General features: G+C 36.0%; 1 protein-coding gene across 2 annotated transcripts in view; it reads left to right on the top strand.

Moving 5' to 3' along the window:
- PARG (poly(ADP-ribose) glycohydrolase) overlaps positions 1 to 27,748 on the top strand; it is a 126,628-nt gene that overhangs the window by 75,883 nt on the left and 22,997 nt on the right. For both annotated transcript variants that reach the window (XM_087431838.1, XM_087431837.1), the window contains exons 11-14: positions 1,794 to 1,854; positions 7,417 to 7,492; positions 12,557 to 12,704; positions 27,213 to 27,291. In XM_087431838.1, the coding sequence (XP_087287964.1) occupies positions 1,794 to 1,854; positions 7,417 to 7,492; positions 12,557 to 12,704; positions 27,213 to 27,291 (364 nt within the window). The remainder of the gene's footprint in view (positions 1 to 1,793; positions 1,855 to 7,416; positions 7,493 to 12,556; positions 12,705 to 27,212; positions 27,292 to 27,748) is intronic.

The following is a 27,748-nucleotide window of genomic DNA, read 5'->3' as shown; positions in this document are numbered from 1 at the left end:
GTGATCCACAAAAGCCTGCAACAGAGGCTCTAATTCAGACTGATCTCAGGTTGGTGGTGCTCCCAGATGACGGCAGAAGCAGATGCACATCTTCCCTGGAAAAATTCGACTTTAATCCAGACCAATAACAATGGCTAGATACCTTTGACTATGGAAGATGTATCCCAGTTTCAGAAATTTAATACATGAAAAAGTGTGCTTTTGAGAAGTGATAAAATATAATTCCATCAGGACCAGCTTTTCGGTGTTGTCAAATATCTATATTTTATATTTGTAATGAAGATCTTGAGACTGCAAGATTTTAAAGAGCTTTCTGAATTAAATTATTTTCAATATAGTTTTAGATAAAGTATCTTATAGATGGAGTATTTAAAAATTGGTGATTCATATGGAGTATATATTGTGATTTTGTTAAGGGAAATATTTGATTAACCAAAATAACCTATTCTGGTGTGAAAAGTGCCTTTTTATGGAAGAAAGGTGATAGGCATGCTCTCAAGGTTTTTTGTTATTAATTATACATAAAGAACCATCTTCTTCTGCCTTTTCTCTTGTTTTGCCAGCAGCATTCATTTATGAATTTCTCTTGGTCTCTCCTAGTTATATATGAAGGACATTTAATGTTCTTCTCTGCTAAGTTATGGAATGATGATACTGACATTAGTTTCCTGTTAATAGAATTGCTTCTCTAGTGTTTGAATTGTTTGACCTCTAAATTACTTGGGAGTTTTAAATATGCTATCCATTTGTCTTAAAGAAAGTAAGACATCTAAAGAATATTTTATAACTCATGTTAACAAAATTCTGTTTTCTACTATAACTACTCCTTATGATTTTTGAGTTGTTACTGCTTGTGACTGAGAGCAGAGAAATGTGAAGTCATCCAGAGGAATGAAATGATTCCCAGGCTTTCATTGGGACTCTCCACCATTACCACTAATAGTTCCTGACATATCTCTCTTTGCTTAAGAGCCTTTTTTTTTTTTTTTTAACAGAAGAAAACAGAAATGGCCTGGCCTTTTTAGTTTGTTCGTTGATTTGAATCAAACAAATTACTTTTGGCCAGATGATTTATTTGTTGCTTTTGCCACTAGTTAGAAAAAAAAAGTAAATATAACAAAAAGGATCTTAGCCTCTAAAATTTACTGCATTTTGATCCTGTCACATCTATTGCTTCTTGAAAACTATGTCATCTTTCTTCTCTAACCTCTTAGAACACAGTAATTCCTCCTTCTGGCTAAGGCGCCTTGTAAGTGGAGCAATTGCATATTGTCTAAGCCCTGGATTTAGCTCTGTCAACTCCAAAGGGCACGCTGACAATTTTCTTTTTTAATCTTAGACATTTTATTTTATTATAAAACACATAAATCTGTATACATTCACAAGTCTTTAGATGTGAGGTTAAGGCTTTTCTTTGAGAAGTCTATAGATTAAAATTCAGTTTTGTCTTTATTGTATAAGCTACACCCATCATGCATCTTTTTTTTTCAATGATTTTTTTAAGTATATTCAGTTTAGAAAACTTAACCAAAAAGTACCAGCACTCAAATCCTACTGGTGTGCTTTTATTTATATAGTTTTCTGTTTTAGTGAGGGCTTACTATTTTATAGAAAGAGTTCCTACTGTAAGGATAATATTATTTTAAATTAGTCTTCTGTTGTATTCCAACACTAGGCTTGGTATTTCCTGATTAATTTTACGGCCATTATTAGACCCCTTTTTATTGAATATATATAATCTTTTCAAAATCCAAACTTATTTTGGGTGTGTGTTTCTTTTATTGCTTTTGTAGAACCTACTGGGTTGGTGACATTTACGAGACAGAGTCTTGAAGATTTTCCAGAGTGGGAAAGGTAATAATAATAAAAATAATCCTGGATTTTAGAATTAGAAAGACTGGTTTACCATGAGAGGATTCTATTTTACAGCCCCTCGAAAGATGGTTTCCCAACCTCTTAATTTCCCTAGTGCTGGGGAGTTTCTTCTTATAAATGATCCATTGATAGCTCCCATTGTTAGAAGGTCATGCCTTTTGAATCAAAGTCTGCAACTCTTTGACTTCTACTCCTTTGCCTTAGTCCTTTGCCTGAAACAAAGTCCTATTTAGAATTAAGGAGTTTTGTGTGTGAAGACAGTAATATTAAAACAGAACACCAGTATTTAATGTTCCTCCTTACCCTCCTTTTTTTGTTACTGTTTGTATTTAATGGCTCTTCTTTCTGGAGGACAAGATGGGAAAAAGTTTTTTTATTAAACTAATAAGTAAATTAATTTACTAAAATGTAAAGTAATTACCTAGCATTTATCTGAGTGACAAGAATTTTGAAATTTGGCTGTCTGTGTGTACTATTGGCAGATTTTATGGAAGTTGTTAATTTACTGGGTTTTTTTCTTATTATTTGTCTGCAAATACTGAGAGGGATAGTAACCAATTTGAGTTCATTCAGATTTGTGAGTTCCTTAGTGCCCTGAAATAGTTAACACATTTCCTAGTCTAGAGCACTTAAAGAAGAATGGATCAACTTTTTCATTGCACCTGAGGACATGATCAGACATACTAAGTGCATATTTTAGGTATACATTCATGTTAACCAGTGCCTCTCGTTTTCACCTTCTAATAATTTTTATCATAGTTTATAGTTGTTTTGTTTGGAATTAGTGATGAAAGGGACTCACTGCTAAGGGAGTTCACTTGAGAAAGCATATCTGCTTAGGTGGCTTTCCCATGGTGTTTTCATCCATCAAAGATATTTATTTGTGAGGTGAAAGAAAAAACAAACTTATTTTAGGAGACTGACTGCATGGCTGAGATGATTATTAATAGAGGGAAGTGGATAAAAGACTAAACAACCTGAAGAAAAAAAAATAAAATTGAGCCAGAAAGGAAGAGAACATGTACAGCGTTTTGGAGGCCTGTCATATTAGAGATGAAAGGGACCCCAGGAAGTCATCTGGTCCAGCTGCCTACTAAAAATATCAGTCAACTCTGTAATACCTGTGACAGATGGAGACTAGACAGCTTCAGATGGGAAATTCACTATTTTACATCAGTCTGTCCCATTGTCGGCCACTTGTGTTATTATCTAATATTTCTGTTCACTAGAAGTCTGTCTTCCAAATAATTCTCCCCCCACCCCATTCCTTGTTCTTCCTTCTGGAGCTAATTTTCTTTAACATTCGACCCTCCATGTATCTTAATGCTTTCTTCACCCATTCCCTCCTCTTAACAGTGCACACAAGTACATACTAAACTTACTCATTTCTCCTATTTCACATATAATATGGATTCTAAACCCTTCATCTCTGCTTTTGACATATGCTAGGCCATTGGTGCCTCTTAAAATATGGTGCCTAGAACTGAAACTAACAATCTGCTGTTATCTGCCCAAACCAGAGTACAGAGGATTACTTTTCTTAGCTCTTCTTTTCGTCTCTAATAGGAATACAGATGTTTTGTTCTTGTCACTTTGGTGTAGATTTCATAGTCATTCAGAGGGCTTGTTTTTAATTCAGCTCAGGATCTCTACTCTGCATCTAACAGTCATTGGGCACTAACATTTATACATTACCAACTGAGAGAGAAGGGATAGGTCAAAATGCAGAGACTGTGAGGCTGCTGTGTCAGTGAGATAATTTTGTGTGTGTGTGTGTGAGGAAGATTAGCCCTGAGCTAACATCCGTCGCCAATCCTCCTCTTTTTGCTGAGGAAGATTGGCCCTGGGCTAACATCCGTGCCCATCTTCCTCTACTTTATATGGGACGCTGCCAGCATGGCTTGACAAGCAGTGCGTATGTCTACGCCCAGGATCCGAACCTGCGAACCAGGGCCGCTGAAGTGGAGCACACGTACTTAGCCACTACGCCACTGGGCTGGCCCCTGAGATAATTTTCCTCCTAAGTAAGATCAAGATATTCTCCTTAACTTTGATAGGCAGAATTTAACTTTATCAAGTTTTTCTAACTTTTAAAAATTTTATTGATCTCTTTTTTGTTTTAGCTACTTCATAAGTGAGTTGGAAAATGTAATTAAAATCAATCTCCCAGACTCCACAGAACCAGAAACATGCATTCATTAGAGAGTGAGGATGAAGAAGAGATGAGGATTGTTAGTGTTTCCATGAGTAAAGGGGTACATGGGTGCCAGGGAGTGAGAGGTTTTTCTGATTTCCAAGTTTCCGGCATGTTGTAATTAACCTTGTGATTGTCAGTATATACCTTAGCCAGACTTAGTTAATCACAGACAGCCAGAATAGTCTATGGCTTTGATTCCTGAGGCAATGGTACGGAGGATTTGCGGGGGCCAGAAGGAGAGACCTATCAGGAAGTTGGAGGATGCTTTAAAAAAAAGTTTCTAGTTGGGCCGGCCCCGTGGCTTAGCGGTTAAGTGTGCGCGCTCTGCTGCTGGCAGCCCGGGTTCAGATCCCGGGCGCGCACCGAAGCACCACTTCTCCGGCCATGCTGAGGCTGCGTCCCACATACAGCAACTAGAAGGATGTGCAGCTATGACATACAACTATGTACTGGGGCTTTGGGGGGAAATAAAATAAATAAATAAAATCTTAAAAAAAAAAAAGTTTCTAGCAATTTCATGATTTTATTGAGAACTGTACGGTAAATTGACAACTTCAGTCATGGAGAGTAGTTGACAGCCTATGAGATTTCTGTTTTGAAGTCCTGACTGATAAACCAGAGATAGCTGGATCTCGCTTCTTTATCGTAGTAGCATCCTCACAGGTGGTCTCCCTTGGAACCAAATGGCTAGTAAAGTAGGACTCCCCCCAAAAAAGGAAGTTAAAAAAAAATCAAACTTATGGTACTACTTTCTACAAGAGTTGGAAAGTAATTTTTTTAAAAGTATAGCATACTGATTAAGAGCTTGGTCTATTGACTTAGGCTACCTGGGTTCAAATCTTTGTTGCTTCGTTTACTAGCCTTGAACAGGTTACTTAAACGCTTTCTGTGCTTTGTTTTCCCATCTGTAAAAGGAGATAGTAATAGGGTTGTTGTGAGGATTAAATGAGTTAATACAAATGAAGCTCTTAGAACAAAACTTGTAATGAATTATCTTCTGAGTTTAAGGCTATCAGTCTGGTAGACTGGAGCCTTGCCAGAAATGTATCTGGGCTCATTGAAACCAGGAAGAAAGCAAATCCCAGTAAGTAAGTAGCATTTCCCCACCTAAATGTTTTTTAAAAAATATAGTTGTTTAAACAACCAACCAGCTGGGAGAGAATATTTGCAAAACATACATCTGACAAGGGGTTGATCTCCATAATATATAAAGAACTCACACAATTGAACAACAAAAAAACAAACAACCCGATCAAAAAATGGGCAGAGGAAATGAACAGACACTTCTCCAAGGAAGATATACAGATGGCCAATAGGCACATGAAAAGATGCTCAACATCACTAATCATCAGGGAAATGCAAATCAAAACAACACTAAGATACCACCTCACGCCCGTTAGAATGGCTATAATCACCAAGACAAAAAACAACAAATGTTGGAGAGGATGTGGAGAAACAGGAACCCTCATACACAGCTGGTGGGAATGCAAATTGGTGCAGCCTCTATGGAAAACGGTATGGAGATTCCTCAAAGAATTAAAAATAGAGATGCCCTATGATCCAGCCATCCCACTACTGGGAATCTATCCAACGCACCTGAAATCAACAATCCAAAGAGGCTTATGCACCCCTATGTTCATTGCAGCATTATTCACCATAGCCAAGAAGTGGAAGCAACCTAAGTATCCCTCGACTGACGATTGGATTAGGAAAATGTGGTATATATATACAATGGAATACTACTCAGCCATAAAAAAAGACAAAATCGTCCCATTTGCAACAACATGGATGGGCCTGGAGCATATTATGTTAAGTGAAATAAGCCAGAAAGAGAAAGACAAACACTGCATGATCTCACTCATATGTGGAATATAAACCAACACATGGACAGAGAAAACTGGACTGTGGTTACCAGGGCAGTGGGGGAGGGGGGTGGGGGGTGGGCACAAGGGGTGAAGGGAGTCATATATGTGGTGATGGACAAACAAAAATGTACAACCCAAAATTTCACAATGTTAGAAACCATTAAAACATCAATAAAAAAATATATATATAGTTGTTTAAAAATATATATATAAATCCCCCCCCCAAATTAATGCCACCCTTATATAAGTTAGGGATTTGAATCTCATCTATTATGTTCTATTATAATTCGCAATTTTTATTCCATAAGTAATCGGGAAAAATCTACTAAGGAAAAATATCATCAAATAAAATGAAATTGGTTTTTTAATATAATATAAGCCAGGTAAACACTGTAGGGGAGGAAAAACTTTTTTCTCGACCCTCATAGGGTCCCTTGCTGGGTCTGAAAATTAAACTGCCAAGGATAGATTAACGAGAGAAAAGCATACAAATTTATTTTATGTAAGTTTTACATGACACGGAAGCCTTCATAAGGAAATGAAGAACCAAAGAAACAGACCTATGTATGTTTTTGCTAGGTTTGATGAAGGGTGGACAGTCATGGAGGAATATGATGGGTTAAGGAGTAGGAAGTAATTGTAGTAAACTTGGGGAAATAGCAAGGACTGTTTGCTGCGATTCTTCTTGGTGTCCCTTTGTCTTTGGAGACATAGGGAGAGCACCTCTCACATGATGGTTTTATGGCCTGTTTCAGGGAAGAAGGGGGAGGTGAAGAGGAGGTAAGAGTGACCTTCCTGTTTCTGCCGTTTTCTCAAACTTCTTCAGCTTAAAATATTCAATATGCCAAGGGACCATATTTTGGGGTAGTGTGTCCTGAACCTCATAAACACCTCAGTGACCGTGGGTTTGAAAAGGAAAGAAAATAATTGTGACTTAACGTGTACTAGGTTCATCTGTCAATTTTAATTAATAAGAAAATACCATGGATCAGAACTTCGGTGGCATGTATTTTCATCAACATCCTCCCCGTCCCCCGCGACACACATGCACCGTTATCAAACTAGTGAAAATAGAGTCTCTTTGAGAATCATATGTGATTTATTGCCAAATTTTTCTATATTTTTCCTTAGGTTGCCAACTCGAGCATAATAATAAATTTCATAAATCTTAATTTTTTAAATATTTTGAGAAGTTTTTCAACTCTTAAAGAGGAGAAACTGATATTTTGTAGGGGAAAAATAGGCTTCAAAACAGAATGTTCTCCTATTTTAATTTAAATATGTATATATATATTTGAATAAGAAAAAGTTTGGGAGCATCTATACCAAGAATGTTAACAGTAGGCATCTGTTTCTGGCTTTTGAGATTTGGAGTGGTTTCAATTTTTCTTTTATAGTTAATCTGTATTTTCAGATTTTTCTGTAGTGAATTACTTGTCATTAAAAAAATAAATAAGGAAATATCTTTTTCAATTGTAGATGTGAAAAACCCCTGACTCGATTGCATGTCACTTATGAAGGTACTATAGAAGGAAATGGTCAAGGCATGCTACAGGTAGGTGAATCATAGCAGTGTGCATGTGTTTGGGACCTTCTCTTGTCAAGCTTCTGACAGCAAAGGAAATTTGAAAAGCTGTTTATTTATCTCCTAAGCTGATTTAATGCAAAGAAGCATGATAGCAGAATGGAGAAAAACACCAAACAGATCATCTTGACAGCCTTAGTAATATTGTTATTTGCCAGTGTACGTTCTCTGTTTCTTACATGTGCCTCTTTAAAAAGCCTTTGACAGAAAATCCCAAGATCTGGACAACCTCAGGCCTCTTGGTTCAGACACAGATTGTAGATTGACAGTGGGGGAAGTTCCCAGGGTATGGTCTTGACAAGCTGTCACCAGGCAGTTTTGTTCTTTTTCTTTAAAGGCTCTTGCTCTGCCCTAAATGATGACCAGCTTGAGATGTTTTTCTGCCACCAACCTTGTTTAGGTCTAGGAGGCAGACATCTAAGACTGATTGATAAGAAAGTCCTCTGTCCCATATGTAATAGTGTTAGTCCTGTGAGCCAACTATGCTTGCTGTCTTTTCCATGTTTTAGAGCAGTTAATTTTATCCATCTTTCAATCTTTGTTATTAATCTGTATTACTGCCTCTACTTAAAAAAAATATTTTTGGAAAAAGGAGTTAACAAATAAAGCACCATATGTATCTAGCTTTAAGTTGTTGTAACACCTAACCTGAACACGTGTTTTCCTTTTGCTTTATAGTGATTTTTTTTTTAAATCACTAATCAGAGACAAAATGTTAGTGTTTTGTGTTCTTATCCTAATTATAAGAGCATTGTAATCTCAGTTTTCTTTGAAAGAAGCTTGTACATCATCTCATTTATACTGGAAATAGCTGAATTTTTCTTCTTAGATCCTTATTTGATGCTTGTATTTAAGCTAAATAAAGCAGTTGCCTGGGAATGGACTGATTTGTTTGAATAACTTAATGTTTATTGTAAAGTGACTAGACTGATTTGCATTTGGCTAGTTATTATATATTTATGCTCTAAGTGCCTAATGAAACTGAGATTCTTTTTAGAATGGCCTTTTGTTTAGACATGTTTGTAATTAAAATCTTCAAAGAGGCAAACTATGTTTTGTTTAAATCACCTACTCCTAGTGATTGTTTGATTAAACAAAAATACTCAGAATAACTGAATGAATATTTCTCCTGTACCTAACTTAAAATTTTTTAAAATTTGTACTTAATCAGTACCTTTTCTTCTATTTCAAACTAATTTTGAAATATGGTTAAAATTTGTTTCAAAAGAATATCACTTCTTCCCCACATTTCCATTTTGATGACGTTTTTCCGTACATTAAAGTCTTGATTGACTGAGAGAGTCTTAAATACACATGAAATAAACAAAGGTACTGCTAGTTAGCACCACAGGAATGCTGACCTTTCATTACAATACAATTCAACAAGGAATTATTTAAAAACATTCAAAGTTGAGATTCTCCCCACTTTCCTGGAATATGTTATAGATGAAAAGTGAAACCTCAGTAGATTAAAAGAATACCATAAAGGCGTCTATTAATTGTTCTCCCTACCCATGCCATGTATCCCCAGGACATCAGGGAATATTGTATTGCAATGCTACACAGCTCCTTGTGCAGCATATAAATTACATTATGCTGAATGGCAACAACAACAAAACCTCTCTAAGGAGTGTTATCATTTCTCTCTTTTCATCAAGTTATAATTCAGAAACTGAGTAATCTGAACAAGTAGCTTTAAAGTAAAGTGAATTGGAAAATGACTGGCTAAAAATAAAGAAGGACTCATATGATTGTTTTTATGTACTGGAACAGGTTTCTCACCTATAATAGAGAGCCTTTTATTAAGAACTTTTTTTAAGTAGTAGAAACTTGGATTTTCTAAAAGACACCTGCTTTCAGAGGCATATTGAGTTTAGTGTATTTATTTCTGTGCATACTTTCCCAGTAATAAGTGTTGGCCTTTTATTCAAAGAATGAACAATAGCATACACATTGAATGTATTTCATTTATCATTGCAAAGTGGTACATAAGTTGGATAGAGCTTATCTTTTTATTTTAGTTATCTACCTTGTTCCAGTAAAAATAAAGTTTAGCTGGTGTCAAACCTTCTTTCTTTCTCATTTGTATTCACAGCACCATATACTTAGCCAGTCTCTCAGTTTTCCGGTGCTATCCGTTTTATCTCTTTGCTGGGTCTCTCTTTCCTTCACTTTCTTTCCCGCCGACCTATCTGAGGCTCTAGTGGTGTTTGTCTAAACTCGTCAGCAATTACCTAGCCAGCCTCTCTGCTTTTAATTTTACACTTTTCCAATTCATTCTTTAAACACTAGCCTGAATTATCTTCCTAAAACACAGGTCTGGTTGTTACTTTTATTTTTAGAATCTTTCCCAGAACCTTCAGAATTAAGTAAAAATTTCCTAGACCTCAGACCACCCCATCACTCGTATACAGCTCTTTCCTATGTCCTTGTGCAGCCATTCCTTCAGCCTGAATGTCAGCAAATCTAGATTGAATGCCACGTCCTCTTGTAATGCTCCCCTATTCTCCTCCCCATGCTCCAATTTTAGTTAATTGTATTATTTGGGAAATATCAAATATATACTTATAAATTCTTTAATAATCAGCTTATCATTCTGCTTATGTGCCTGACTCCCATCTGGATTTTAAATGCTATGAAGTCAGGAACCACGTCTTATTCATCTTTGTATCCCATGGTTCCCGTAACAACTTTCAGTCAATGTTTGTTCAATTGAGCAGTTTAAGCCATAAGTCACCCAATGCATAAAGACCTCATGTGTAGTAGGTAACTAAATCTACTCAATGGATTGGTTTAACCAAAATTATTTTTCTATATAAGCTAAAATTACTCTTTTTTTAGCATTGATTTAGTATGCCAGAGTATAAACTCAAATATATATGATTCTCTGTGACAACTCATTTCAAGAACTTGTCCAGTTGTATTTTTCAGTATTTACTAAGTTCTTCTATAGTGAAAAAAGACTACTTTACCTTCTATTAATTTCTGCCTTTTTACATATATTTTTACATAGCAAAAGATTCATATTCTTGTTTTACTCTTTTGTAAAATAGGCTTCAGAGTATCGTTTAATATCATAATTGCTTTATAGAACACAAACAAGTTTTAAGAAATCTTATATTTGACAATAGTCTGAAAGTATATGTGAAATGATAGAAAATATCTATATACGTTGGTCTCTGCCCCTGGTTCTTGGCACCGAGCTCCTAAAATCCTTGTAATTTACTGAATGACTAGGAGCATCTTTTGTTCTAATAGTTGGTCTTTAACACAGATTCCTGACACAGAGCTCCTAATCTCTTGGAATTTCCTGGGTGATAGGATTGTCTTTTGTTCTAATGAGGCCACTCTTGGTGCACTACTGGATACCTTCAAGATGGGTCTGGTCACCAGAAAGACTAAGCCATGATTAGAAGTTTGGAACTTTCTACCCCTCCATCCTCTGAGAAAGGGAGAGGAACTGGAGACTGAATTAATGATTGATCATGCCTATATGATGAAGCTTTCATAAAAATCCCAAAGTACAGGATTCAGAGAGCTTGTGGGTTGGTGAACATGTGGAGGTGCTGGGAGAATGACTTGCCCAGAAAGGGCATGGAAGCTCCCTACCCCTTCCCACATACCTTGCCCTATGTATCTCTTCATTTGGATGTTCATCTGTATCCTTTATCATATTCTTTTTGATAAATCGGTAAACATAAGTAAGTGTTACACTGAGTTCTGTGAGCTATTCTAGCAAATTATTGAACCCCAGGAAGAGGTCATGGGAACCCCAATTTATAGCCAGTCAAGTAGAAGTACAAGTGACAACCTGGGACTTGTGATTGGCATCTGAAGTGGAGCAGTCTTGTGGGACTGAACCCTTAGCCTGTGGGATGTGATGCTAACTTCAGGTAGATAGTGTCAGAACTGAATTGAGTTATGGGACAGCCAGCTGGTGTCGCAGAATTGCTTGATGAGTGGAAAATCCACACATCTGGTGTCAAAAGTGTTGTGAGTGTGGTGCTAGTGTAAGAGTGAAGGAGAGACACAGGAGTGTGCTTTTCCTATAGTGTATATAAGCCTCTCCTGCATTACCTACTAGGTTCTATTTCTTTGTGTGTATGACTGTGTATGTACACAAGTTGTGTATGTGTGTAATCTAGTTCATAAAAGGCAAAATTGGAAACCATTTCTTACATATTGCTCCGTAGAGCCTAGCATAGTGTTGGACACCTCTGAGTGCTTAGTAAGGTTAAGACAAACAAGTAATGCTGGCAAGTTGAGTCTTCTTTCTCTTGAGGATTGTGTAACTCACTTTTATTAATAGGAGCTTGGGGATCCCATCATAGTCCTCCACAGAAAGCTTATGTATGGTTTTAAACTAAACTGGAAATATTAATTTAGTTGAATCTTTGTTGTTAAACTAAGTTTTCTGTCTTTGTTTTCTCTTCTTAGGTATATTTAAAAAAATAGTTTGTAATGTTCATGCAGTTTAGGGTTTCCGATTGAATTTAAAAGAACGAAATTTCCATCCCCATATTCTTCCACAGAAGGAAAAGATTGCCCAAAAAAGGTCAATTACTAAACTTTTCAGTTCTTTAAGGACAAGTGTTTGATTGCCGTATTATACAAGAAAGGTAGAATTATGTTAAAGTCATATGAAATACATAATGGAAATTGAGTAGTGAATGGTGGGGAAATGACCTTGAAACCTTTGCAGATAAAACCTCCCTTGATTTGTGGCTCTTGGAGCACAAATAAGGTTTATGAACAAGAGTCCATATAATTACATTGAGGCTTTTGCCTAAAAGCTCCATTTTCCAGGTTCCTTCTAAAATTTTGGAATCCAAAGAAATAAGCAGAGATGTTTACTGCAGTGAGATGGAAAGAGTGCAATCAGCCACAATCTATTCTCCCTGGGAAGGTTACTGATTTGGGGATTAATTTATATGGGAAAGGAAAGGAAGATTAGAGCTTAGAGGGAGTGTACTTCTTTATCATATATGTAGGTATTTTAGATCATCATTTAACATGCCACATTTTCCCAAATAGGTGGATTTTGCAAACCGTTTTGTTGGAGGTGGTGTAACCAGTGCAGGACTTGTGCAAGAAGAAATCCGCTTTTTAATTAACCCTGAGTTGATTGTTTCACGGCTCTTCACTGAGGTGCTGGATCACAATGAATGTCTTATCATCACAGGTTAGTTTTGGGAAGTGTAGACAATGGGGTGGTTTTCCCCATCTTTGAATATCTATCTTGAAGACTAGAGGCCACCCAGATATAGCTTTTCTCTACCATGGGCATTAGTCCCAATATTTTTATTTATTTATTTATACTTGGTTTTTTGAAATTGTTATAGTTTTATTTTTATAATTTTGAATAAGATATTTTATCCCCACCTTTTCTTTCTTGGCCTCTTTATCTGAGGAACAAGGGTAAAAACTATTGAATTACCCTCCAGTTTGAAATTTTATAATATAGTACCCTTAAAAAGAAGATGGTAATATGTCTTTGAGCATGTATTCTATTATTATTCTTCCATTATATTTCCAAAGTGATTTGTTGTACTTCGATATGAAGACACTATGTAAATATTAAAAGCACAGTTACAGTGTTTGAAGAGAATCAGTACAACAGTGAGCTTTATAGAAGAGAAATAAATCACTTACCTTATGTTTACCCTAATTTCTATCCTAAAAGAGAAAGTGTGATTATCTTAGTGCTTCTCCTTGATTTAAGTTAATATGGAAGGAGGGAATATAGTCAAATTTATAGGTCTATTTTCAAGGGAAATATAGTCAAATTTATAGGTCTATTTTCAAGATTTAAATTTTTTTCTTTATTTAAATTTCTTTAGATGGGAATATCATGTCACAGTATTTCCTTGTGAATGAGCTACAAAAAGTTAATGATTTACTCATAGATCTTAAGAAACTTTTAATCAGCCACCATAGCTAAGTTAAGCCTTTTATTTGAGTACCTAAAAGAACATTGTCACATGAAAGCTATAATTGGCTGTCAGTTACTGATACTTTTTTCTCTCTGCAAAAGAGAATTTCTCATTTCCTCTTTGAATCTATTGCTCCTTTGAGATTAGTGTAGGAGACTGAACATTCAACTGGGTTGGAGAATTTGGTTGATTGTTATTCCCAGAGATTACCAAGGGATAAAAACCATTCCCTATGAGTTATATCAAATGTATGCTCAACTAATTTACCTCCAAGAGGTACATGACAGAAGTAAGACTCTGAGGTCTAATCTTGAAGCCACACTCTTTGCCTCATGTACATTTGTAGGCAACCTTCAGGAGAGTATCTGAATTTTGTTTTTTATGTTTTGCTTTCAAGATTCTCTCTTTGTCTTTGTGTTTCAACAGTTTGATTATGATGTGTTTAGCTATGGATCTCTTTGACTTCATTGAGCTTCTTGAATGTTTAGATAAATTTAGTAAATTTTTGGCCGTTACTTCTTCAAATATTTTTTCTGTCCCTTTTTCTCCTCTTCTGGGACTCCCCTTATGCATAAGTTGGTACATTTGATGGTGTTCATTGATCTCAGAAGCTCTGTTTGTTCTTCTTCATTTTTTATTCTTTCTGTTCCTCAGACTGGATAATCTCAATTGATCTATCTTCAAGTTCACTAATTCCTTCTCCTGCCTGCTCTAATCTGCTTTTGAATCCCTCCAATGAAATTTTTATTTCAGTTATTGTACTTTTCAACTCCAGAATTTCTATTTGGTTCTTTTTTAAAATAATTTCTATCTCTTTATTGAGATTCTCTGTGAGGCATTATTCACATACTTTCATTTAGTTCTTTAGGCATAATTTTCTTTAGTTCTTTGAACATATTTAAAATAGCCGATTCAAAGTCTTTGTTTAGTGAGTCCAACATCTGGGCTCCTCAGGGACAGTACTATTGACTACTTTTTTCCCCCTGAGTTTGGGCCCTATTTTCTTGTTTCTTTGCATGTTTCAATTTTTTGTTGAAAACTGGACATTTTAAATAATGTGGCAACTCTTGAAATTAGATTTTTCCTTCCCCTAGAGTTTGTTTTTGTTGCTATTTGTTGTTGTTTGTTTAGTGACTTTCCTAAACTGATTCTTTAAAGGCTGTGCTGTTTTTCATGTGTGGCCACTAAAGTCTCTGCTTGGTTGGATTAGTGGTCAGCTCATGATTGGGCAGAGATTTCCTTAAATGTCTAGAACAATAAGTCTCTTAGTCTTTGCCAAAGGGCTCTATGTGCATATTGGGGCTCACCTTCAATACTCCACCAGGCAATTGGCACTTCCTTCCTGCTTGCACAGAGCCTCAAGGTCAGACAGAGTGGGGAGCTTAGGACCTTCTCAGGTCTTTCTTGAGCATGTGTATAGCCATGGGCATGCAGTGTAGCCTTCTAGATTCCTGGGGATACTTAGAACTTTCAAAGCCCCTTACAGGAATCTCATTTCTCAGCTTTTCCTTTGAAACTTTTTGGTTAGCCTGTTGTTTGCCCCAACTGTTATCTACTGCCTCAGGCAGCCACACTGGTAAACAATTGCCTATAATTGTTTTCAACAAACACCCCTGGGGATTAGGCTTTTCACACTGGGCAAGCTCCAAGTCAGGTCAAATAAAGACAGCCTTGCAAGTGAGGTCTTCCAAGGAACCACTAGACAGGTCAAATGATAATAATTCTCTGAGAATAGGGCTTTAAAGGAGCTTCAGCCCTCTTCTGCCCGCTCTGGTGGCTATTAACTGCTGGTTTTCACTGTTATGCAGGCTGTTGATTTTTAAGGCTACTTATGGAGCTTGGGAGAGCAGAATAGGAATAGGGCAAGTTAAAATGTCACAAAATTCCCTGTTTTTACCAAAATTCAGTCAATTTTCTTTTAATAAACACTCCTTGGACTGCTGCAAGCTTGTGGTTAATTCCCACAGTTCAGAAAAAGTTGATTCTCACAATTTTCATGAGTGTTCTCATTGCTTTTTTGGAGAAGAGAATTTTCAGAATTTTTACTCCATCATTTTTGCTGATGTGTCCTTATCTTTTATAAGTACTTGCTGGTAAAAGGGCTTTCAGCAAGTTATTTCACATCATTTAGATACCCTGTGTTATTTCTTATAATATCCATGTGATTCTGCTGTTTGATGAGGTAAAGCAAAAAATAAAAATTGTTAATTGTCTGAGTTTATGTAGGAAATTAAGAATGGAACCTCAGCAAAGGAATTTCTTCTTGGGTAGAGCCTCAGCTATTGAAGTTAATAACCTGAAGTATTTCATCCAGAATTCTGAGGTTGTGATACAAATTCTACTAAAATGGAAAGATAAAACCCTTTTATTCTCAGTGTTGTCTTAACTCACATATTGGTCATCTATCTGCATTTGGTGTTTATTATGTTTGCAGATAGGAAGGATGCAGTTGGAAGATATTAGGGGAGAAGAGAATGTAAGGAATTACAGAACAAAAAATTAAACTGTCATTAATCTGTTGTTGGGCAAAAAAATACTTTGAATATTGGTCACATACTGTTTTAATGAGCTCTGAAGGTCTGGATTTTGACTATCTCCAGCATTTGGGTGTATCAAATAATACTTTAAAAGATTTTAAATTTTTAGCATTTAAGCTAGATTTGAACCAAAGACTCAGAACAAAATTTCCCAACAATTTTTAAGATGAATTTACATCCATGAAATAAAAAAGTTGGTAGAATGCTTGGCATTTAAACTCAAAACTAATTTGTTTCATTTGCTTCATTTCTCTTATACTAGGAAAGCAGTAAGTGTTGTCATTTACCATTAATGTTGCTATAAGTAAAGGATATAATTTCCCTGAGAATAGTAAAAGGAAAACATTGGAATGTTTTTTTCTTTTTTTAGTTTGTCCCCAGTCTAAAAAAAGATCATCACTCTGGAGTTATGTCTGGTCTCTAACTTACCTGCAGCCATTGTAAAATGAATGGAAAATTGCAGATCCATGACTCACCTTCACATCTATAATTACCTCAGGCTAAGGACATCCGGGGTGACTTTTAACTCCGCATTTTTTCCCCACGTCCACTTAACTCTATTATAGTGCCTTCTAATTAATATCTGTGATGTGATGTTCCCTTAATGGAAATGGCCATTTCATCATCTATTTGATGTTGGATTTCTGCCATCTCCCTTCTTAGGAGACTCTTAACCATGCACTGCAATCTATCTGCCTGATCAATTCCATTCCTTCAATGATTCATCCAGGCTCAGTGAGCTAATGGCTGTGACTGTGCTGCCTGAATCTGTAGAAGAGTTTGAGAAATTGGAAATAAATTAAATTTATCATCATTGTGGGGCATCTGGTCGGTATCAGACTTTTAAATGAATATGATACAAGTCATGCAAACAGGCAAAATACTTTTATCCAGACAGTGTTATCCCTCTATTTGCTGTGATCCTCCCTACAGCAGCCATGAGTTAAAACCTTTCAGTAAGTATAGATAGAGGGAAAGAATTAAAACTCCAGTCTTCCCTTTTTTTTCTTTATTTTCCTCTCTTGTATTTGTTCCTCTACAACATCTCTCAAAGAGCTTCAATACCAAAGAGTGTTACTGTGGTTCTGGAAGATTGTTCTGTTATTTCTGTGTAGTGAGCACAAAAAGCAGATGCTTAGATATGAAATTTACTGAACAGAAGGTTAGTACATTTAACATGAAACCTGCCCTCTGGTGAATCAAATCGTCTCAGACATCACAGTTCCTTACATCTTTTTTGAGTGTCAGCAGAACTGATAGAAAGGACAAAAGTGGACACCAGTTCCTTCTAGTACTGGTGCTTTTTATAGAGTAACAACACTAGAGGTGCTCATCTCCTCAAAAACAGCCCATTGCTAGCTAAATGATACCAGCTCATTGGGAAAGATCCGAATTCAGTTGGCGTTTGGCTTTTCTTAATTATTACTAATCATAGGAGTGAAAGGCAAGAGTGTTCTGATGCCTAATCACCACTGTATGAGTGATAGTTATAAAAGCAGGGTAGATGGCTTTCATATAAACCTTCTTTCCAAGAGTATAACCCATTGGTAAGGAGAATTTTTTTAATTTCCAAATATTTTTTCCTATGTTCATCACAAACTTTCATTACTAGTAAGAGAAAATAAGAATATTTCTTACAACTAAATCTAAAAACTCATAAAGCTGTCATGAACTCTTGAAAAGAATGTAATGGGTTCCTTCTAGTTTTTTGCCTAAGTGAAGATTTGTCTCTGAGCATGAAGTCTTATAGGCTGTCCCTAGAGATAGCTGTCACAAAGGTCATTCAATCTTCTGTCTCTTGTCTGCTGTTTGCACTGTTTACCTTTGCATTTTCATCAGAGTTTATCAATAAATTTGAATTTAAAACAAGGGCATCCGTTTTTCAGAATAGACAGTCAACATAATTTTGAAAGATGTCTACTTAGAAAACCCAGGATTTAATTTGTTTAGAGCAAAAGCATCTGTATGTACATTTTTGATTTCCCACACCTAAAGGAAATAAATCGAACCTTGTTTCTCTTAGGAAAGAAGACTGAAACTATCCTAACTTGAAATAGAAATATGGTAATTGATATTTTATATTTTTTAACCACTTTCTTTTCAAAAGACAGGTGTTTGTTTTCATAGTTAAGAGATGAGAATAGGCAGGGGTTTTTTTGTTTTTTGGTTTTTTTTAATAAACAGGAAAAATGAAGCTTGTCCATTGCAGGGCAGAAAATAGAAAAAGAACAAGACTGGTTCTGGCTCTCTTTATTCCCAGTCAGGTCGGTAGACCAGGTTGCTTTTAAACCCCACATAAATGGAATCATATATCTGTGGTTCCTCTATCCCCTTACAAAGTTAAGTCTAATGACACCAATGCTAACCGCTTTATGATGTTGAAGGATTTTCAACTCATCTTATTTGGTTTTCCAAGCAGCTCTATGGGGTAAACAGGATAAAAATTATTGACAAGCCTAATTTTCAGATGTTGAAATAAAGTCCCATGAGATTTGGTTACTTAAGGATTCACTTTGGATTCCTCATGTCTCCTGATCTCTGTAGTGTTGTTTTTACATGCCATGCTGTCTATGTAAATGTGAATTTTTTATATTTAATAAAAATTACATAGTACCTTCAGATTAAGTATTTCTGGACTCATTATTTTAACCTCAGTTAATACAATGTTCTTCCTGTTTTGCTTGGTAATTATTATATTCATGTAGCAAGTACTTACTCAACTGCTTCTATATTCTTGCATTACAAGATGCTAATGTAGACACAAATGTTAATAATTTATAATCCCTGCCCTCAAGAAGCTGACAGTCTGGTGAGGGAGTCAGATTACACTTTTTTAAACAGATTTTTTATTTTTTTGTGTGTGAGGAAGATCAGCCCTGAGCTAACATCTGCCAGTCTTCCTCTTTGCTGAGGAAGACTGGCCCTGAGCTAACATCCATGCCCATCTTCCTCCACTTTATGTGGGACACTGCCACAGCATGGCCTCACAAGCAGTGCGTCAGTGCGCGCCCCGGATCCGAACCTGGGCTGCCAGCAGCAGAGCGCGCGCACTTAACCACTAAGCCACGGGGCCGGCCCCTAAACAGCTTTATTAAGGTATAATTGACATACAATAAACTGTATATATTTAAAGTATACCTTTAGGTAAGTTTTGACATATGGCTACACACATGAAACTGTCTTTTGCCCATGTTTTAACTGAGGTGTTTGTTTTTTTATTGTTGAATTTTGAAAGTGCTTTATATATTTTGGATGCAAGTCTTTTATCAGATATATTGGTGTGTCTTCATTATCTTAACAGTGACTTTTGAAGAACAGAAGTTTCTAATTTTGACGTCTAGTTTATTAATTTGTTCTTTTTGTTTTTGTTCTTTCTGTTTTGATTACCATAGCTTTATAATACTTCTTGAAATCAGGTAGTGTGAGCCCTCCAACTTTGTTCTTCAGAGTTAGTTGTTTTGGTGAATTTTAGAATTAGTTTGTCAATATCTACAAAAAAAGCTCTCTTGAATTTTAATTAAAATTGCTTTGCATCTGTACATCAATTTCGGGAGAATTCACATCTTAACAATATTTAGTCTTTGACACATGAATGAGGTATCTCTGTTTATTTAGGTCTTCTTTAATTTCTTTCAGTAATATTTTATACTTTTGATTGTATACTTCTCTTACATTTTCTCAGATTTAGCCCTAAATATTTCATATTTTTGTTGCTATTATAAATGTATTTTTAAAAATTTAGTTTCTGATTGTTCATTGCTACTATGTAGAAATATAATTCATTTTCAGATTGCAGTTATATGTTGAGTGCTCTCCTGATGGTATATGCAGAGTACTGAGAAGCACAGAGAAGGAACAACCGATTCTACTTAGGGTGTCGAGGAAGGGTCACATAAGAAACAACATGAATTTTGTAGTTATTTTTTTGATTTGTAGTTGAATGTCTTACCTAAAATTCTACATGAATTTATAGCAATTAAGGTATAAATTGTTTTAAATTTTTGAAAAATTATTTTTTAGAAGCAGTGTGCTGAGCAATACTCTAGTATTGAGTTTAAATCTTTTAAGTCTTGGAAATATTATGGAAAATATTAATCATATGTGAAAATAGAATAGTATTTTTCATAGCTTTATTTGTATTTATTCATGTTGCACTTAGACATTTTTATATTTGTATGGATATGGGAAATTCCAGACTAATAGAAAAGTTGTAAAAATAACACAAGGAATTTCCACATAATCTTCACACCGATGCACCAGTTTACATTTCTTCCCCATCTGCTTTATCATTCTTTCTCTATTTTCTTTTCCTGAACTAAGAGTACATTGGAGAGGGGCTGGCCCGGGGGTGCAGCGGTTAAGTTCACGCACTCCTCTTCGGCAGCCTGGGGTTCCCTGGATCGGATCCTGGGCACGGACCTAGGACGCTCATCAAACGGTGCTGAGGCGGAGTCCCACATAGAGCAACTAGAATGGTGTACAACTATGACATACAACTATCTACTGGGGCTTTGGGGAGAAAAAAAGAAAAAAGGAAGATTGGCAACAGATGTTAGCTCAGGGCCCATTTTCCTCAAAAACAAAAAAGGTAAAGAAAAAAAAGAGTACATTGGAGACATTATGCCCTTTTACCCCAAATATTTTATTGTATATTTCCTAAGAACTAAGACATTCTCTTAAATCAGCACAGCGCAGTTATCAAAATCAGGAAATTTAATATTGATAAAGTACTATTAGCTAATCACTAGTTGATATTCTAATTTTGTCAGTTATCCTCCTCATATCCTACTTAGTAGCGTATTTTTTTTTTTTCTGGTCTACAATCTAATCCAGGATCACACCTTGAATATAGTTGTCATGTATTCTTTAAACTGGGACAGTTTCTCACCCTTTCCTTTTGTTTATTCACCTTGATATTTAAAGTATATAAGCCAATTTATTTGTTAGAATGTCTCTTATTTGAGATTTGCCCAATGATTCTTCATAACTAGATTCAGTGTATTCCCTGTGGTAGGAATCCCACTGAAGTGATGTCTCCTACTCAGTGTAGCTTTTAAGGAGAAAATTAATACCTGTTTGTCCCAATATTTGTGATAGTGAGGTATTATAACTTGGTTAAGGTGAAATCTGCCGGGTTTCTCCACTGTCAAGTTAATCTTTTTCCCTTTGTAATTACAGTCATGCACCACATGACGACATGTTGGTCAGTGACAGATGGTGTATACAATGGTGGTCCCATAAGATTAGTACCATATAGCCTAGGTGTGTAGTAGGCTATACCATCTAGGTTTGTGTAAGTACACTCTATGATGTTCGCACAACAACAAAATTGCCTAACAATGCTTTTCTCAGAATGTGTCCCTGTTGTTAAACAATAAATGATTATAACCTGTAACTATGTATTTTACATACTTTGAGATTAAATATCCTGCCCTCATAAAACTTTCACCCACTGATTTTGTGGGTGATAATTTTGTGTGTGTGTGTGTGAGGAAGATCAGCCCTGAGCTAACATCCATACCAATCCTCCTCTTTTTGCTGAGGAAGACCGGCCCTGAGCTAACATCTCATTGCCAATCCTCCTCCTTTTTTTTCCCCTTTTTCTCCCCAAAGCCCCAGTAGACAGTTGTATGTCATAGTTGCACATCCTTCTAGTTGCTGTATGTGGGACGCAGCCTCAGCATGGCCGGACAAGGGGTGCATCGATGCGTGCCCGGGATCCAAACCCGGGCCGCCAGTAGCGGAGCGCGTACACTTAACCACTAAGCCATGGGGTCGGCCAATGATTTTTTTAACTCCATCATTCCTTCTACATTTAGTTGGCACTCTACTGTAAGGAAGGATTTTCTCTTCTCCCTCATTATATATATGTATAAACACATGGATTCTTATTTTATTCAGTGGGTTATAATCCATTACTATCATCTATTTTGATGCTAAATTGTCCTAGATTTGGTGATTTGGGAGCCCTTCAGGTTAGCTATTATGTCCCTTTAACATGTGCCCATTATTCTTTAATACACTTCCTTCTTTTCTGGCAGAAAAATATGTTCTAGGTTCGTCTTGTACATGCTCTGCCCCAACTCTGGAATCAACCATTTCTCCAAGGAGTTCTGGATTTTAATTGGAGTAGTTTTTTAGAAATCAAGATTTGAATACTGAGTGTGCTTATTGCTACTAAGGAGGCCATTCCTTCTATGCCCTCTCACCAGACAGAGCTAGGACATATGTTATACACACAAATGCGTACACATACACACAAACACATACATACAACTACAAATTCATGTGAGTACCTTCCATTCCCATCCAACATCACAGCATACATTCTAGTCTTCCTCTTTTTCATATTTGGACCTCACTTCCCCAACAGTGAAAAATGTGGCTCCCAGTGTCCTCAATTTATTTTCTCATTTGCTTAAACCTAGAATACATAAAAGGTGATTTTAGAACTTCTAAGCCATGCCACTGAAAAAAGCAAACCTGTTAAGTGGAGTTTAATATTTATTTACAGTTCTTTTCTTTTTTTTTTTTTTTTGAGATAAAATTTACACACACCAAAGTACACAATGTTAAGTGTATAATTTGGTGAGTTTTGGCAAATATACCTTTGTATCCCACACCCTTATCAAGACATAGAACAACACGTCTATCACCCCAGAAAATTCCCTAGAGCCCTTTTCTGGTCAGTCCCTGTGCCAGCCCCAGAAACAACCACAATTTTTATTTTTTTCATTATAAATTAGTTTTGTCTTTTTTAGAATTTCATGTAAATAAATTTTTATTTAATATGCTCTTCTGTGTCTCACTTCTTTTTGCTCAGCATAATGTATGTGAGATTCATCTGTGGTTTTGAGTATATCAGTGGTTCATTCCTTTTTATTGCTGAGTAGTATTCCTTTCTATGATCATGCCATATGTTTTTCTAATTTCCTATTGATGGACATTTGGGTTGTTTTAACTTTTAAAGGCTTATGATGGTCTTTTTTATATGTCAACTTGGCTAGGCTACAGTCCCCAGTTATTCAGTCAAACACTAATCTGGGTGTTGCTGTAGAGATATTTTATAGATGTAATTAAGTCTATAATCAGTTGACTTTAAGATTTTATTTATTTTTTTTCCCCCAAAGCCCCAGTAGATAGTTGTATGTCATAGCTGCACATCCTTCTAGTTGCTGTATGTGGGACGCGGCCTCAGCATGGCCAGAGAAGCGGTGTGCTGGTGCACGCCCAGGATCCGAACCCGGGCCGCCAGCAGCGGAGCACACGCACTTAACCGCTAAGCCACGGGGCCGGCCCTCAGTTGACTTTAAATAAGGGAGATTATCCTAGATAACCTGAGTGGATCTGAATCTGTCAGTTCAAAGGCCTTAAGAGCAGAGCTGAGGCTTCCTTGAAGAAGAAATTCCTCCTATGAACAGCAGCCTCTGCCTGTGCCTGAGAGCTCTAGCCTGTCCTTTGGACTTGCCTAGTCAGCCGCCACAATTGCATAAGCCAATTCCTTTAAATAAATCTCTTTATATATATCTCCTACTGATTCTTTTTTTCTGATTGAACCCTGGCCAGTACAAGACTATTATGAATGAAGCTGCTATGAACATTCTTGTATGCAGTTTTTGTGGACATATGTTTTTAATTTCTGTTGGGTAAATATGTAGGGGTGGAATTTTTAGGTCAAAGGATGGATGTGGGTTTAATTTTATCAGAAAATTCCAAACTATTTTCCAAAATTGTTGTCTATTTTATGTTTTACCAGCAATATATGAGAATGCTACTTGTTCTACATCCTTGTCAACATTTAGCATTGTCATTCTTTTTTATTTTAGCCATTCTGTCGGGTATATGGTGGTATTTCACTGTTTTAATTTGCATTTCTCTGATGACTAGGGATATTGAGCAGTATTTCATGTAGTCATTAGCCAATTGTTTATTTTCCTCTGTGAGGTTTATGTTTAAGTCTTTTGTCTGTTTTTCTAAATTGGGTTGTTTATATTTTTATTATTGACTTATTGGAGGTCTTCAAATATTCTGAACACAAGTCTTTTGTCAGATATTTGTTTTCTGAATGTTTTTCCTCCAGTCTTGCCTAAGCATTTTCCAAAGATGTTTTAATATTCATATAATCTAGTTTTTCAATTTTTGTTTTTTTCGGTTACTGCTTTCTTTATTTTGTCTAAGAAATCTTTAACTATCCCCAATATCCTAAAGCCATTCTCCTATATTTTCTTCTGGTAGTCTTATAGTTTTAGGTTTTATGTTTATGTCTGTTATCTATCTCAAAATAATTTTTATTCATAGTGTGAGGTAGCAGTTGAAGTTTGCTTTTTTTTCTATGCGAATATCTACTTGTTCCAGCAACATTTGTTGGAAGGACTAACTTTTCCCCAGTGGATTGTTGTAGCACCTTTGTTGAAAGTCAATTGACAGTACAAGTGTGGATTTACCTGTAAATTCTATTGAGTTCCATTGGTCTTTCCTTAGGCCATGACCAAGTAAATGTTGAACCGAAGTATTTGAGTCCTCCAATTTTGTTCTTTTTTCAGAAATGTTTTGGCTATTCTAGGTTCTTTGCATATCCCTGTAAATTTTAGAATCACATTCTCAATTACTATTAAAAAAATCTGCTAGGATTATCAACAGGGTTGAGGAAAATTGACATTACAACAGTATTGAGTCTTCTAACTCCTGAGCATAGTGTATCTTTTCATTTATTTAGATCTTCTTTACTTTTTCTCAGTAGTGTCTTCTACGTCTTTTGTTACATTTACTCCTAAGTATTTTATGGTTTTTGGTGCTATGATTAATAGATTTTTAAAAGTTTTATTTTCCCATTGTTTGCTGCTAATATATAGACATATATACCTTTGATCTTACTGCATTTCCCTATGAGCTTTTCTTTCTTTTATTTTTCTCTCTCTTCTTTCTTTCTTTCTTTTTTAGTAATTCCTTAGGATTTGCTATGTAAACAATTATGACATCTGCAAATAGGGACAGGCTTACTTTTTTACACTCTTTATGACTTTTATTTCTTTTCTTGCCTTATTGCAGTGGCCAAGACCTTTACTATGGTGTTGAATAGGAGTGATGAGAGTAGTAATTCTTGCCTTGTTCCTGATCTTAGGTAGAATGTTTTCACCATTGAGTATGAAGTTGGTTATAAGTTTTTATGTAGTGATCCTTAATCAGATTGAGAAAGTTCCTTTTTGTTCTCTCTTTGTTTTGCCAAGAATTTTAATCATGAAATGGGTATTGAATTTTATCTTTTCTGCAACTTTTGGTATGATTATAGAGGGGTCTTTAATCTGTTAAGGTAATGAATTTCATTAATTGATTTTTCAAATGTTAAACCAAAATAAAAGCATTATTGTTATATCTTTCTAATGAATTGACCTTTTATTATTATGAAATGTTTCTCTTTATATTTCATAATACTGCTTGACTTGAAGTCTGTTTTATCCAATATTACTGTAACTACTTCCACTTTGTTATGATTAGTGTTTTAATGTTTGTTTCTTTTAATTTGTAGGTTCCTCCCTCTTGTCTTTCCTTATAATTTTTTGTAAGCAACCCAGGCTGTTGGTCCTGTAGTTTCCCAGGGTCTGAATTTTGCTGATTATATCTTCAGGGTGGTATTTAACATGTTCCTCTGTTTTCTGTCAATTTATAGAGGCCATTTGTAATCTTGATCACTACATTTATTATTCTTTGTGTATAAAAGCTTCAGAGTTGTTTAAATAAACATGTAAAAAGTTAACCCGACCCCCAAAATGAAATTAATTTGGTTTTGGATAAAGAACTGATTTCATAATTAGCATGCCATGATTTGATTTTGTGTTCTTTTTATTTTTATTAAATATGTTCTCTATTTTTATAAATTTATATTTTCTTAAATACTGTACATTGTAGAGTCATTTTTTTCCCTGAATATTATGTCGTTGTCATAAATATTTTCAGTATTGGACCATTATTATATGAGGGGTCATTTGTTAACAAATAGTAGTTCAGCTGCCTGAAAGAGTCAGTCTGCTTGTGTTTTATTTACTGGCAAAATTAGGGCAATTGTACTAAAAAAATCTTTAATCTTAGTTCTCAGTGTTGTCTTGTTTCTTCCTCTTTTTTTTTCCTTTTTTATATATGAAAAGTAATTTCTTGCTCAGGGTTTTCAGCTTTTCGTTTTACTGTTTTGTTGATTCTTGACAAGTCAAGTGATTATTGAATTGACCATAGGATTTGGAATGAGCTTATTTAGTTAAATAGTGGAACACTTTTGACACCATCCCTCTTAATATGTCCAGGTCTGATGAATTAGAAATCTGTGTTATGTGGCAAGCTTGGTGCATGTTCTCATCAGATGTATCTTAATTATACTTTTTTCCCTCTCTTTCCTCTCATGCCATAATATCCTGGTTTGACAAAGCCCTTTGAAGTACCTTGCCTGTTGATAGGCAAATCCTAGATTTAATTTTTTGTGTGTGTGTGAGGAAGATCAGCCCTGAGCTAACATCCATGCTAATCCTCCTCTTTTCGCTGAGGAAGACCGGCTCTGAGCTAACATCTATTGCCAATCCTCCTCCTTATTTTTCTCCCCCAAAGCCCCAGTAAATAGTTGTATGTCATAGTTGCACATCTTTCTAGTTGCCGTATGTGGGACGTGGCCTCAGCATGGCCGGAGAAGCAGTGCATCGGTGCGCGCCTGGGATCCTGTATGTGGGATCGGTGAGCCACGTCGCCAGTAGTGGAGCGCGCGCACTTAACCGCTAAGCCACGGGGCCGGCCCCTTAGATTTAATTTTAATGACACTTTTCTTAGCAGGGAATGTCTTAACGTCAAATTTCTTTTCTCAACAATTCGAACTAAATATTACCATAAGATTACTGACATTGAAGACAGTGGACTTTATGAAACACAGTCTTTATGCATTGAGTAGTCCATAAAAGAAAAAAGTGAAAGTGACAGAACGTATTTTGTTTTCTATGTTGACTGAGACATTCAGTCACTGTATTATAGACATTGTGCTGGCTTTTTGGAGGCATCATTTTTTTCTTTGTGGGAAATAATAACAACTCGTTAAGACCAATAGTGGTGTTTTTATTTTTAAGTTGATATTTGCCAATAAGATATTTCCACAAAGGAGGAATAAGTTAACAGAGACCCTTTAGAAGGTACAGCTTTTAAGAAAAATCTTTCTGAAAAGTAATATTGTCAGATTATTTGTTTCAGGTACTGAACAGTACAGTGAATACACAGGCTATGCCGAGACATATCGTTGGGCCCGGAGCCATGAAGATGGGAGTGAAAGGTGAGTTTGTTTCTGACTTTACAGGTATCGCATGGCAAAAAGCTAAGGAATATAGGCTTGACGCTGGTATGTTCTGTCTTCTGTCTACTCTTCTTTCAGAAATTTAACTTTCTTTTTAAATTCAGTATTACAAGTTCATAAGTAGTTAAAACAGTATTACCATCTCCATATACCACAGGGAAGAACAGAGTAGTAAAAGCCAGAAATCTAAACCAAGAACAAGAAGGGCAGGCAGCCAGCCAGGTGGCGCAAGCAGTTAAGTGCGCGTGCTCCATTGCGGTGGCCCGGAGTTCGCCGGTTCAGACCCCGGGCACACACCGATGCACTGCTTGGCAAGCCGTGCTGTGGCGGTGTCCCATATAAAGTGGAGGAAGATGGGCACGGATGTTAGCCCAGGGCCAGTCTTCCTCAGCAAAAAAAGAGGAGGGTTGGCAGATGTTAGCACAGGGCTGATCTC

This window comes from Ceratotherium simum, chromosome 6 (genome assembly GCF_057802395.1).
Source record: "Ceratotherium simum simum isolate JZ-2026a chromosome 6, ASM5780239v1, whole genome shotgun sequence".
Taxonomy (NCBI): Eukaryota; Metazoa; Chordata; class Mammalia; order Perissodactyla; family Rhinocerotidae; genus Ceratotherium; species Ceratotherium simum.
This window is presented reverse-complemented; position numbering and strand designations above follow the sequence as displayed.